At 36.4% G+C, this 15,337-nt stretch overlaps 1 protein-coding gene across 1 annotated transcript in view; it reads left to right on the top strand.

Moving 5' to 3' along the window:
• The window catches only part of FAM13B (family with sequence similarity 13, member B), a 67,366-nt gene that overhangs the window by 34,421 nt on the left and 17,608 nt on the right, over positions 1-15,337 (top strand). The window contains 6 exon segments of the mRNA XM_006899501.1: positions 723-787; positions 4,978-5,026; positions 5,622-5,769; positions 11,467-11,677; positions 12,343-12,472; positions 15,256-15,335. Of these exon segments, the coding sequence (XP_006899563.1) occupies positions 723-787; positions 4,978-5,026; positions 5,622-5,769; positions 11,467-11,677; positions 12,343-12,472; positions 15,256-15,335 (683 nt within the window).

Raw genomic sequence — 15,337 nt, 5'->3', positions numbered from 1 at the left:
TATGAAAGCAACTCCATTTTTCCTCACTTTTTCATCTCCAGAGTAATATATCATATGGTCATCCGACTCAGAATGCCCCATGCCAGTCCATCTCATCTCACCAATGCCTTGTATGTCAATATTTACGCGTTCCAATTTTTCCTTAACAATATCTAATTTTCCTACATTCATGGTTCTCACATTCCATGTCCCAATCACCAGTGTCTGCTTACAACTGTTCCTCTTCCTTTGTATTTCCATGCTTGGAAACTCAACCTCCTTTGCCATTTCTGTTATCTAAATGCGTTCTACAACAGAATATATATTACAGTCAGTTAATGCATGGTCAGAGAGCATTGCATTTGACAGATTAAGGGTAACATTTGTAATATGTACAAGAGGCTTCCTCCTCCTTTTGAACTCTTTAGGTATGTGTCAATATAGTGTTATGTGTTCTGGTGCTTATTGGTCATGACCAGTTGTAATGAGAAGGAGATAGTAGAATCAATGAATATTTCAATTAGAGACTATATGTAGAGTCTCTGAGGGTATATAAATTACTCTATTAAAAGATATAACAGTTAACTCTATAGTTAGTATAATCTAAGTAAGAGTATGAGATTACAAGTTATCCAGAATTTCTATTTAACTACCTACTTTGGGCTGGAAATTTCCTCTCCTATGTTGAAGCTCTATTAATATAGTGGTATTGGTTTTTTGTTTTTTTTTTTTTGTTTTTTCAGTCTGTAGGTATACTCTTAGAGCCATGCAGTGACCAGGGTCAGAGTGAAGACAGCTGTTTGGGAAGGTAAGCATTTTCTCTGTTACTTTTGCTAATTAATAGTTTTGAGAATTGGAAATATTCCCATGTTTTGGAGAAGCTGAAATGAATCCATTATAATTTACAGGTTGATAGTCTCAAAATTAATCTTCTTATTGTTAAGTGTAGAAAGTATTAAATGTTCAAGGAGATGCAGCCTTAGACCAAAATAATCAGTCACAGTTTGGAATGTGTACAGAGAACACCACCCTCCTTGGAGACTCCTTAAACCTTAACGTGATTTGTAGAAGAGTTGTGTATATTTTGGTACTGAATATATGTTACAGTCAATTAATGCATGATCAAAGCTATTGCATTTGACAGATTAAGGATAACATTTGTAATAGGTACAAGAGGCTACCTCTTCCTTTTGAACTCTTTAGGTATGTGTCAATACAGTGTTATGTTTTCTGGTGCTTATTGGTCTTGACCAGTTGTAATGAGATGGAGATAGTAGAGTCAATGAGTATTTCAACTAGAGACTATTTATAGAGTCTCAGTATCTACTGCCGTTAGGGCAGAAGTTTTTTGAATATTTTAAATTCACTGAATAGGATTTGGTTCAATTTTTGTATCATTCTGTAAGACTCCTTTAAGAAATAGCACTTTCTTAGAAAATATTTGCTCTTTTGGAAACATATTAGTGATGAATTGCATGCTAAACTGCTGTAAGTATCACAAAATCCCCAAGACATTACTAAATTGATGATAGATTGTTAGTATGCCATTCCTTGGTCCCCTTAATTTTGAGTAGGGAGCTTTCTTTTCTGAGTGTGAATGAATTCTTGAAGCCGTGTCTCAGGTCTTTCCCATACTCTGAAGATGCACAGATTTTCTACTTACAGCAGTTCTTGTGCTTCCTTTCAAGAGGCAGGAATAATCTTTTTCCAGCCCAGGGAGTATTGGAGCTAATATGGGTGAAGATATAAGATTAACAGGCATCCCTAGAATGATGGCATCTGGATTTGGTAGAACAATAAGGATCCTTTTAGTGAGCACTCAAATCTTTTTGGGAAAAAGCCCCTTTCCTCTGTGTATAGATTAGCAAACTTGATTGTGGATCCAAAGTGTTAATTAATTAGGTGAATTATACTTGGCATGTGTTAACACTCATGTTTCTCAAATTTAAGTTACTAAGCCTTTAATGATTAACTGCTCCTGAATACCTACCAGAAGATCAGCTATGGGTCAGTTCCGACTCAACGATACACAACAGTAATATAGGCCTTTTATTTTAGGGTAGAAATTTAGCTCATTGCACTGTATTGTTCCCACCTTAAGCAGAGGAAGGTCTTTGAGCTTATCAGGAAATTTAGTTCTCTTATACTCAGCAAGAATAAAACGGAACACAAATAAGTTGACATATCAAAGTATCTCCTCAGAGTTCACATCATTATGACTAGATGGAAGCTACACTTAAGTTTATCATTGTAATTTACCACAACAGACATACTGGTTACCTAGTATAATATCAGATGTCCTTTTTGCTGGTATGTAGGGACGCTGTCAATTTATTGTAACATTTGTATTAAATAGGGGTTAATCTTTGGAGGAGAGTAAGAGAAAGATTGACATCTTTAAAAAAATTCCTTGTAGATATGACTTTGATTTCATCCCACCTGAATTTAAGAATCATTTCAGGAATAGGTTTGAGGCCTTGAACACTAATGAGCGAAGGCAGATGAGTTGTGGGAAGATGTCAAATGTATCATCCAGGAAGAGTGCAAATGGTCATTAAAAAGACAGAAGAGGCAGAAAAGACCAAAATGGATGTCAGAAGAGACTCTGAAGATTGCACTGGAGCGTAGAGAAGCCAAAGCACAAGGAAGAACTCAAGATACTAAAGAGCTGAACAAAAGATTCCAAAAGTTAGCTCAGAATGAAAGCAAAATATTACAATGAAATGTGCGAGGAGCTAGAGTCGGAAAAACAAAAGGGCCAGCTCGTTCAGCTTAAGGTCAAGGAACTGAAGAAGAACAAATTCAAACCTAGAGTTGCTATAATCAAGGATGCTTTAGGCAGAATGTTAAATGATCCAGGAAGTATTAAAAGAAGATGGAAGGAATATACTGAGTCATTGTATCAAAAGGAATTGGCAGATACAGAAGAATTTAATGAAATAACATATGAGCAAGAGCCTATGGTGATGAAGGAAGAAGTTGAAACTGCTTTGAAGGAAATAGCAAAAAATAAGGCCCCAGGAATAGATGGTATACCAATTGAAGTATTTCAGCTAACGGATGCTGCCCAGGATATGCTCACCAAGTTGTGCCAAGCAATCTGGAGAACAACCACTTGGCCAACTGACCGGAAGAGATCTATATTTGTTCCCATTCCAAAGAAGGGTGACCCAAAAGAGTGTGGAAACTACAGAACAATATCATTGATTTCACATGCAAGCAACATTCTATTGAAGATTATCCAAAAACGACTGGAACAGCACATCAGCAGAGAATTGCCAGAAGTCCAGGCTAGGTTTAGAAGGGGTCGTGGTACTAGGGATATTAAAGCTGATGTTAGATGGATCTTAACTGAAAGCAGGGAATACCAGAAGAATGTCTATCTGTGTTTCATTGATTATGCAAAGGCGTTCGACTGTGTGGATCATAACAAACTGTGGCTGACTCTGAGAAGAATGGGAATCCCAGAACATTTAATTGTGCTAATGCGAAACCTATACTTGGACCAAGAGGCAGTTGTCAGAACAGAGCAGGGTAACACTGCATGGTTCAAAATTGGGAAGGGTGTACACCAGGGATGTGTCCTATCTCCATACCTTTTCAACTTGTATGCAGAGCAGATTATCCGGGAGGCTGGGCTCTATTCTCTATCAGAATTGTGGCGTCAGGATTGGTGGAAGATCTATTAATAATCTGCGTTATGCAGATGATAACAACCCTGCTTGCTGAAACTGAGGAGGACCTCATGCACTTGCTGTAGAGGGTCAAGGACTGTAGCCTTCAGTATGAACTGAGGCTCAATGTCAAGAAGACAAAGATTCTCACCACTGAACCAATTGGTATCATCAGGATGGATGGCGAAGAGATTGAGATTGTTCACAGCTTCAGTTTGCTCGGCTCCACAGTCAACACTCTTGACACCGGCAGACAGGAAATAAAAAAACGTATTGCGATGGGAAAGTCTGCTCTTAGGGACCTCTCTAAAGTACCCAAGAGCAATGGTGTCTCCCTGGAGACTAAGGGGTGCCTGATACAGGCTACGGCCTTTGCAATCACTTGTTATGCATCAGAGAGTTGGACAATGACTAGGGAGGACAGAAGGAGAATTGATGCCTTTGAGCTGTGGTGCTCGAGATGAGTATTGAATGTACGAGGGACTGCCAGGAAAACAAACAGATTCATCCTGGAGAGGGTTAAACCAAGCAACTCCTTGGAGGCAAGGATTCTGGGGCTTCGTCTGACATACTTTGGGCATGTTGCAAGGAGGGACGGGTCCTTGGAGAGGGACATCATGCTTGGTAAGGGTAAAGGGACAGTGCAGGAGGGGAAGACCCTCTATGAGGTGGATTGATTCAGTGACTGGGGTAATCGGGATGGGTATGTCAGAGGCAGTGCGATTGGCACAGGATAGAGCATGGTTTAGGGCTGTTGTACATAGGGTCGCTATGAGTCGTAAACAACTCGATGGCACATAACAACAGATGTTAATGTTTTAAAGGAGACATGGAATAATTGTGATAGGACACAATCAGATTTAGGTTCTAAATAAAGGACTTAGCTTTATTTCTGAAATTCTTTAAAAGGCAAAGAATATATTTGAGTAGGAGAGGATAAAGCTGTTTACTTAAAAATAACAGTAATTTCTACATAATCTTTTCCATTAAACTTCTTATTCTTTTTGGTTTCTATTTACTGTGAATTTTGCTTTTCCTTTTTAAAGATTTTTATTCTTTTGGTTGGTTTGTGAGTGAACATTACTCACATTTTCTAACCTGGTAGTGATTCTGTAGATCTTTTCATTTTTGTTTGATTTTCAGATACAGGGCTCCAAAGAATGGACATATGTCCAGTTGTCATATTCTCCTCTCACATAACTCAGTACTTACTATGTGAGGAATGAGCAGAACCTACGTAAGATGTAAACACTGATAGTAACCATTTTATTTTTTTTTAACCATTTTATTCTTAAAACACTAATCACTTTGCTTATATTTTTAGGAAAGAATGTCTGTCATTTGACAGTGATACATTGTCACATTTAATTCTGGTAAGAATGATTTTATCTTATGGTTCTTAAAATGTTGACTGTATTTAAAATATCAGGTATTATATCTGTTCTTTAATTCTTGAGTTACATAGGCTTAACAAACATTTAAATATGGCTACTCCTATTAAATTGAGGCTCAATTTGCCACTTTTTACTCTAATGTGCTTGGTTATGAAAGAGGGATTTCTGGTGGCAAAGCCTGAAGGAGTTGCGCTGTTAACCCAAAGGCATGGTCACCTCTGGCAGTTTGAATCCACCAGCAGCTCCGCGGGAGAATGATGAGCACTCTCCTCTCATGCATTTCATGGCATCTGAAAACCTGCTGGAGAGTCAACTCTTGAGTTGGTTCTGACACTACAGCAGTAAGTTAGTTGAGGTTATGAAAATACTTTTCTCGGTTGAGAATTTCAAATATATTTGCCTCCAGTAAGACATAAAACTGCAATTTTATATTTGAAAATAGATTAGATGTTAGGAAAGGCTGTCTGGGCACAGTAAGTTAGAGAAAAATTCTATGTGTATGTGCCGGCAGTCATTTAACCTGAGTGTGAAAAGCTTTGTGGTTGTGAAATATATTCTTTATTTTAAAATACAGGAGTCTAGTAACAAGATGTGTGATTTGAATGCCAACACTGAATCAGAAGTGCCAGGAGATCAGAGTGTTGGTGTTCAAGGGGAAGCAGCATGTGTCCAAATACCACATTTAGATCTGAAGAATGTTTCTGATGGTGATAAATGGGAAGGTAATTTTACCCACACACATTCTTTTTCTTGATATGCTATTTGTAACTGGTATGATCCAAAGCAATGAGGTTACTGGCTTTTTCTGGATAACCTTACTTGTCTTCATCTTCTTTTCTTCCTTTCTTACAAAATGAGTGAGTGTTTTTTTAAATTCACACTAACTTCTCATTTATCAACATAGTTAGGTTCTAAAGACCAAGTCTTTATGTGATGTTGATGTTATATGTAAATGGAAGGTGACTGCATCAGGTCATAAAATGGAGGATGCCTACACCATTATATACTGCCACAGTACATTATTCCATTTCTGCCAAACCAGTGAGAATGATGGCCCAGTTGAGGTGACATATTCCTTTTACTCTCCTATTGCATCTTGAGTGATTCTGTTGCCTGAATGGTAAATAGTTGCGCTGTGAGCCAAAAAGCACTTGGTTCAAGTTCACCACTTGTTCCATTGAAGAGAGATGGGCAGTCTCTTCCCCTGTAATTTACAGCCTCTGAAAACCCACTTGAGGGTCAGCTATGAGTCTCTTCTCACTCAGTGGTGCATAACAGCAACAACAACATTACACATTGGCATTTATCACTGCCATGCATGTGTAGTCAGTGCACAAAATAGAGTTTTTACTATAGCTAATGTATGGTGAATGTAAAATGTCAGATAGCATGATAGGAAATAAGCAATATAGGTATACTTAAATGTATTAATGAAATTATGGGACAACTGTGTTGGGTATAATAAAATCACCTTTAGGATATACTTTTGTTAATTGTGAAACCATGCTAGAGACATTTCCCTGACTTTGTACCTCAGCATTTTAAACTGGTCTTACGTAGCTACCCTTATGATTATCAGTGACTGTTTTTTTAAAGTGAGCTTCAGGAGTAATTTGAGTAAATAGTGTGCCATATTCCTGTATCTGCATTGGAATATGAAAATGAGTAGTGCTAACAGTTTGCACAAAGGTGAGAAAAGGATTAAATTTCAAAAGCAAGCATCTTAAGTATATGTATTTGTCAAAACTCTACAAATGTCTGCTATGCGCCTTCCATTTCACTATATGTATTTATTTTTTACATCAGAAGAAAAAGATATCAACAAATAGTGAACAATTCTGATTGATGGGCATGCTGTGGTGTTTAGGAGGAGGTGTACTCATCTAGTTACTTTGAAATCCATGAAAAAATATTGAGTGGTTAATGGAATAGATAAATGTTACTAAATTATGTCTGATAAATTGTTGAGTCTGGTGATTGGCATGTTGATGCTCCGTGTACAACTCTTTTAGCCTTGCTATGTACACTGTAAATCAGACATTGGGGGTAGAAGACAAGCAGCAAATTAGACCTAGTAGTCCATTTGGATCATTCTTTTATAAGTAAAGAGACAACTCAGGAATCTTAGCTGAAGTACATATTTGCTCACGTGGATGACAATCCCTTATTTGCCTCATCTTTTGCCATCTTATGGCATATGTCGGCAATCACAAGAGAAATTGATATACCATAGAATCCTTTTACTGCTTTAATTATACCCACCTGATCATATCTGAAGTTTGTTTTTGTTTTCTGATCTAGTTAAGTTTTTAAAAGTCTGCAACCAAGTTTTTGTATGTGCCAGTCTTTATTGCTGTTCTGTTGCCTCCCTCTCCCCCCTTTTTCGGTCTTGATGTTTGACATACTCGGTGGCCTTTTGTGTGTTAACTCAGTCTAAATCAGGGAGTTGTCTTTGCTTTGTTCTGGGTTATTCAGAATGTTTGGAATTTATGAAGATGCTCCCTTGATTTAGAGGCTGTGTTATTGTACTAATGGCAGTAAAGATTAAATGTCCTTTTTAGGTACTTATGCTGACATTGCCTCTAAAAAGGAGTGGTGATCACATCCCTGGACCCTCCGAAGGAAAGTAATCTCTGAACGATGGGACAGAGATTTTGATAAAACCCTTAGGTTGCTTTTCTTTAGAGGATGCAGATTAGTAAATGGACCCCTTTACAGTTTTTGACCTGGATGTTTTCTGTGTAGCTTTATCTTTCTGTAGGCGTCATCACCATCACTGCCAAAGAGAATATGACAAGCTTCTTCCTTTTGTGTCCTTATCAGTCTACATTCTTGATTCCTGGTTTCCATTGACCAGCTGGTTCAACAGCAGTGACAAGTTCATATAGGCTTCCTGTTGGCTCTTAACAGGAATTGGGGACATTGACTCTAAGAAATCGAAAGACAACTGAGAGAACTTTCCAGCTATATGAGCCTTGCATATGCTTCAAATAGCAGCTTTTAGCTGACTAATTTTTCCATAACTTAAAAGTTAGATATTCTAAATACAAAAGTCTTTAAGAGAAAAAAAATTACTTTAGACACTAGATGTCTTGGAATGAGAAACACAGAGTTGATGTAACTCTACTGAAGAATTGGGGAGTGTGCTCCAAATAAAAGGCTACTTCACTATTTCTGAGTATATGATAACTTGTTTTTGTATATCTCAAAGGATAGCAGAATGCAGTTAGCAAGCAGGTAGAGCATGACTCCCACCAGCATAAATTGGTAGCAACTATTCAAATAGCTTTTAGTGTAAATGAGTACTATCTATCTTTCCTTCAAATTTTCTTCTGCTTACTCTAGAATGAACTGTTTTAGGAACTTTCAGAGAGCAAATTAAGATAATTTTTCCAGTGTTTTTTTCTCTGTCAAATTAATAGTATAGAAAAGCTTAAAACCATATTAGAAAAGTTTTAATTAGTTTCTTCAGCCTTACACTTTAGTTTTAATAAAACACTACTACTTTGATTTTTTTGCCTTGCTTGCTGAAATGGAAATGTATGTGTGTGCTTTAAAGTTTGGTTAGTAGTAATTCCTTTAAATAAAGTTTTTGAGCAGAATGCTTAACTGATTTTAGGGAAATGTTTTTGGTATCTTTGGTTTTGTGTTAGTTTATGTGTATGGTTTGTTCTGACTGTGCTGTGTGTTCACTTTAGTATTTTTTGCCATTTTTTTCCATTTTATTAGCGTCATGCCCTATCACTTTCCCCCTCATTGATTTCAAAACAATGCATCTGCAGAGAGATGGGGAGGGTAAGTATGGTTCACCATAGTTTAGTGTTGGGGTTGGTTTTGTTTTTTTTCCTTTTTATGGTTTAAATTTGTTTGCTTTATTATTAGCCCTTCTCCTGCTGCCCCCTATGCTCGGGAACACTGTTCTGGGTTAAAAATGATAACCAGAGAACATTGTTTTTGTTATTTTCCTCTTAAACAGGAGATTTCATTTAAATTATGTGATCGGTTTCTTATTTGCTGGGAAGCAGGTACAAGGGTTGCTTTGAAAAATCACTTTATTGCTGGGTTTTCTATGGGTTTGCACGCTTTGTTATCAGTTATCAGATTGATCTGGGCTTAAAAACTAACCAAATTATGTTGTTATCCTGAAGAAAAAGTAATGTTACAAATGGCCCGTGAATAAATGCAGAACTAGATTACTATAGTCCTTAGCAAAATTACAAAGACTATAGTCTTTAGCTGTTTTATAAAGAAAAATAAAGCATCACTCTTGAATTTTGACACTGTCAGGCTATCTTTACATTAAACAGTACATAAGAATTCATTGTTTCTAGTGTTAATAACCATAGATCAAAGTTTTGGTTTGTATTTATATGTAAAACTAATATATAGTGGGAAAAGTGTACCCCCTCCCTCCTGATAACCTAGTGATACTTGAATTTAATTTTGTGCTTGGAATATGTTACAGATTGTATATGTTACGTGTGTTTTTGTTGTTGTTATGTGCCGTCGAGTCGCTTGTGACTCGTAGTGACCCTATGTACAACAGCCCTAAACCCTGCTGTGTCCTGTGCCAATCTCACTGTCTCCAACACACCCATCCTGATTACCCTAAGTCACTGAATCAGTCCACCTCATAGAGGGTCTTCCTTTGCTGTGCTCTTCCTCTACTCTCCCAAGCAAGATCCCTCTCCAAGACTGGTCCCTTCTTACAACATGTCCAAAGTATGTTAGATGAAGGCTCAGAATCCTTGCCTCCAAGGAGCCTCCCTGTTTCACCCTCTCTAGGATGAATCTGTTTGTTTTCCTAGCAGTCCATGGTACCCTCAACATTCTTCTCCAGCACCACAGCTCAAAGGCATCAATTCTCTTTATATCCTCGCTAGTCATTGTCCAACTCTATGATGTATAACAAGTGATTGCAAAGACCATGGCCTGTTTCAGATGCACCTTAGTCTCCAGAGAGACACCATTGCTCTTTAGGACTTTGGAAAGGTTCCTAACAGCATACTTTCCCATGGCAGTATGTCTTTTAATTTCCTGGCTACTGGTGCCAAGAGTGTTGACTGTGGAGCCAAACAGACTAAAGCTGTGAACAATCTCAATCTCTTCACCATCCATCCTGATGCTGTTACGTGTGTAGAGATTTTAAATATGCCACCTTCACTTCAGACAGGATAACTCCCATAAAATAAATGGAACTTAAGGATTTTGTTGTTAAGTGCTATCTAGTTGAGCACAATTCATAGTGACTTTATGAACAAAAGATCTGAACCCTGTTCAATAGTTCTATAAATATTGTTATTTCTCTAATGTTCATAGAGTTTCCAAAGGCATGTTGTTTAGGAAGTGGATGCCAATCCTGCTTCCAAACCTGTCTTAATCTGGGAGCTCCACCAAACACTGTGCACTATAGGTAATAATTATGGCATTTGACACACCAGTGGTACAGTGTTCAGCATTGCAGCAACACCAGCTTACTTAAATATAGCAAACTGACAGATGAATGCTGTATCACTTAGAAGAATGTTCTTCCCAAATACAAATGCCCCAACCGACTTTTAAATAAAAAGGCCCATCTACCAGGTCCTGATTGACTTAAGAGGCTTCCAGCCCACAGCTGATTGTTAGCTAAATCCAGTCAGCTCACACATGATGAGAATGAAATAAAAATAACCAGTTTACACCCAACTTTCAACTAAAACAAGAGAACCCACCCTCCAGAATCCAACTGCTTCACACATGAGCCTCCAAACTGGAGACTTAGAAGGACGAGTGTTCTTAAATTTTGCCTTGAATAGTGTTAGATAATTGCATAGACATGACATAGGGAATCCTAAAATATAGATAACCAGCAGTTTAATGTTAGAGGCCCCATGCTGTCAGGTGAGTTAACTGTTTATGTGGAAATGTTGCAGTTATTCTGGTGTCAAAGAGCTCCATTTAGTGAGTGTTCTGTGCAAACTCTTGAATGCAGAATAGTTTTATTTTCTTAACATCAATTTTGATCCTCAAAAATAGAAGACAGTTGATTCACCTGACAGGATTTGACTTGTAAATTCAATTAACTTAGGACTGTTGAGGATTTACTCTTTCTAAATAAAGACTTTTCCTACTTGAAAAATAATATAGAATCCTAATGAGCTTGACAGTGTCTTTTTTCGCTTTGCAGTAGGTTCAGAAATTTAAAGTGTAACTCTGTCCATGAAAACACAATGAGCTAAAAAAAAAAAGCTCAGATAATTTTAAATTCTAGAAGGCTGTATGAAGATCCTCATAGCTTCAAGTACATACATACATACATATAGCTAAATAATGAAACACTTCATAATGAAATGATTTAAAGTACTGATATTTTGTGAATTTACTTTCCTTGTGGCATCAAAAGACTTATGGTACTATTATTTGTATTTGTTTTGCAGATCCATTTCCTGCTTTTAAGTCTTGGCAGGAAGATTCTGAGTCTGGAGAGGCTCAGCTCTCGCCACAAGCTGGAAGAATGAATCATCATCCTTTGGAAGAGGACTGTCCTCCAGTATTATCACACCGTAGTTTAGATTTTGGGCAAAGCCAACGTTTCCTTCTTGATCCAGAAACAATGGATTCCTCATCCAAAGCACTTTCTTTTGCTAGGTATATCATTTCTAGACACTTGTGAAAGCCAATCACTGTTAAGTACTCAGATCTTCCTAGAGATAGTCTTTTAGATAGAAAGATCTATGCATTTGTTCCCCGTACAGGCCACCAAAAAAAAAAAAAAAAAGAAAGAAAGATCTATGCAATGAAACACATTTTTTAAAATATTTGTGCTTTTTGGCTTCTGTTAAAATGTCTTTTTTTGTTTGGGTTTTCTAAATTTTTTTTAAAAGTTTGATTTCCACTAAAAAGACATTTCTTAGAGTGCACCCATTTTATGACTGAAATACAGTATGCTGAAAGGTTAGCAGGACTTGGAACTTATCAGTCCTTAATACTTTTCTTTGTTGTCCAAGCTTTAATTTGATTCTGAATGTCAAAAACTTTCTCTTAATAGCTCTACACTGCTAGGTATCTTTGCTTCTTCTGCTTTTGTACAAATGACTTTTTAATTATTTTAATGTGTATTTATGACCACCTATGTTAATTTAGTGGTCTCAAACACTATAGTATCTGTTTCTTTTTACTACCTATCTTTTAGTGTTAGAGACTTAATTTCACTCTTAAGTCAACTTCTTGTTAACAGTGTCAGGTTACAACAGAGGTATGAGCAATATGTTGATATCTGAGAACTTAACTGTTATCTCTCATTTTAAATTGAGAATTCGAAGATCATCATTTAGTTCAAAAGAGGAGAAAAGAGAAGATAGGACACCGTATCAGTTGGTCAAGAAACTTCAGAAAAAAATAAAACAATTTGAGGAACAGTTTGAAAGGGAAAGAAACAGCAAGGTAAGCTTACAATGTTTCCAACATGAGCTATGGATAGTATTAGTGCTACAGGGAGAATCTTTGATCAGCTTTACTCCAGCTATGTCCTGAGAGAGAAGAAATTGGAACTTCCTAGACAGACAAAGATCATGTAGCTCTGAGGCCTTGTAGATCCTTGGCCACCTATCTCTGGTCTCTAGGCTAGTATTTTAGTCATTGCATCTTTGTATTTGTTTTAAAAAGAGAAAATAATACACATACAAAGTATAAATAATGAAATACCACCAAATATGAGTGAAAGAGCTCTGGCCACATATTCCTCTCTGGCAGTCTGAATGCACGAGCAGCTTTGTGAAACAAAGAACCACTGTAATTCTATCTAGAAGTTCAGCATTATAGGAAGTCTCGGAAGACCCACTGGAGGGTCAGCTATGAGTTGGTCTCACTTGATGGCAGTAAGTTTGAGGGATATTTTAAAAATATCAGTGATGTAAAATAATTTTCAGTGGTGACTTCATATTCCCAACACCACCCTCTTTAAGAGGCAACCAGTATTAAGTTTGGTAGTTTTTTGGACATCTGTAATATATATATTTAAACATAAATGGATCATATAACATAAACTGTGTCTAATTTTGCCTTTTTTCGCCTATAAGATTGTCCTGTATTATCAGAGAGATCAGGTTCCTTTTAATTGTCTTAAGAGTATTATGGCACCATATCTCACAAAAACATCCTCGAATGAGTGCTGAATACTGTGTGAAGCATTATATTGGAATCTGGGTACACAACAGTATATAAAATAGACCTAGTCCCTGTTCTTGTGGAGTTGATAGAAGACATAATGATAAATAGTGATAAATGCTTTTAAGGGAATAATAAGGTATAGAACAGAGAATAAAATGAGAGAGGCAAGAACGATGGAGGAGATGAAGTTCATTTCTTAATTTGTATTTGAAGCAAAGTTTACAATGTTAGTTTTTCATTTTAGCACTTTGTATATATTTTGTTTTGTAAAATAATAGAATTTCATTGGATCGTTAGTTCCTTCACATTTTGTAGCATTAATTACAGTAATGTCATTAATCCTAATGTCTGATACCTATATTTTTACTTTCATTTAAATTTTACCCAAATTATCCATTTGTGATTTTTTATTTATTTTTTTTTTAAATTCCCCTCTTTCTCCTCCCTGGTAACCATGAATTCTGTGTGTAACTCTTTCTTTGCCTTTGTCTAATAGTGATCCTTTTGTGACTGATTTCAAGCACACTGTCCTCAGGGTGCATCCTTGTTAGGCAGTGTTTCGTGCTTTGTTTTTTTGTGGTGTTGCTGTCTTCTTTGTTCTCCTTTTCTGTGTTGCATTCTTTTTGTTCTTTTTTTGGTTGTGTTCATTTTGTTTATAGCTCATCTTTCTCTTTTTCCTTCCTTCTTTTTTAGTGTTTTATAAATTTTTATGATTCCCCCTTTTCATATCGGTGAGAAATTTTACTAATTTTCTTGGAGATTACTTTACAAATTGCTTTTTATTCCCGTATCTTTTAACTGTTCACTTCATCTTGTAATTGCCTTGACTTCTCCATTTAGAAGTTCATAACTACTTTTATTAAAAGGATGATTATATTAGCATTTTATTTGTTTTTAAAAATCATTCATTGTTGCATTTTCCTCCCCCCCTTCCTCTCCTCCAATCCATTTGCAATGTACCTTTTATTCCAGATTGTTGTCATATATATAATGCCTAATCATACATTCTTTTTAAACAGTTCTTTCCCTCATCTGTTCCAATACAGTGTTCACTATCTATTCACTCTTATTCTCCCCCCGCTCTTCCCTGCCAGCCCTAACAGTTCTTATTCTCTCTTTTTGCTTTGTTATTGTCATTTGCAGACTGATAACTCTTGTTTTCTATTTTCAATGTTATATGTTTATTACACTGTGCATATTCTATACCTCAGTCATTTAATTGTCATTATTGGCATTCAGTCCAAAGAATTTCCATTGACCACACAACATTTAGGATTTTAAAGCATATAATTTGCATTGATAAATCATCTTTTTTTTTTTTTTTTTTAATTTAGGTTGTTTATTTTTCATTTCAGTCAACATCTACAGAGATTTTGGGATTCCATTCATTCATTGTTGCACCCTTCTCCCCACACAAACCTCTCCCCCCTCCCCCCCCATTTGCTCCTCTCCTTGAAAAGCAAAAGAAAAACTCCCTCATTGGTACACAATCCACCCCCACCCCCTAGCCCCAAATATAATCCACTCTGCAACCCTCATTGTATACTCCTACGATAAAAATAATGCCCTAAAATATAATACTTTTAGACTATTCTCTCCCCCATAGACTTCAATGCCGTAATGAAAAATCATCTTAATACTGTTTCTGTTACCACAGAAGCCACATACATTCTAAGAAGAGCATATGTATATGCTTACATATATTAAAACATGTAAAATGAGAGCACAGCTGCTTACAGTGTGGGTATTGTAGTTAATATCTTAGAGCAATAGGTGTGTGGTTGATTGACTAGAAAGTGAATTAGCTTTGTAAACTTTGATTGAAATCACAATTTAAAAAAAGAAAAAGAACAACAAAAATACCTAACCATGTAAAGGGAGGAGTCAGTTATTTAGATTCTTCTCTAGGAGAGCTGTACTTGATATTTCTATTTCCTGCATATAATTTAAAAAGGTAAAATGAGGATTGAGTAAAATCTATGCTGTGGGAATTATAATTAACATAGAAGTTGCTTACCACACACAGATGTCAGTGACTTCTTTCTTTATATTTTCAGCCCTCCTACAGTGATATTGCAGCCAATCCAAAAGTATTAAAATGGATGACAGAGCTCACCAAATTGCGAAAACAAATTAAAG

The sequence above is a fragment of the Elephantulus edwardii genome, unplaced genomic scaffold (genome assembly GCF_000299155.1).
Source record: "Elephantulus edwardii isolate Elephantulus edwardi_28Jun2011 unplaced genomic scaffold, EleEdw1.0 scaffold00259, whole genome shotgun sequence".
NCBI classification, from domain to species: Eukaryota; Metazoa; Chordata; class Mammalia; order Macroscelidea; family Macroscelididae; genus Elephantulus; species Elephantulus edwardii.
Note: the sequence above shows the minus strand (reverse complement) of the source record. Positions and strands in the feature narration are given on the sequence as shown.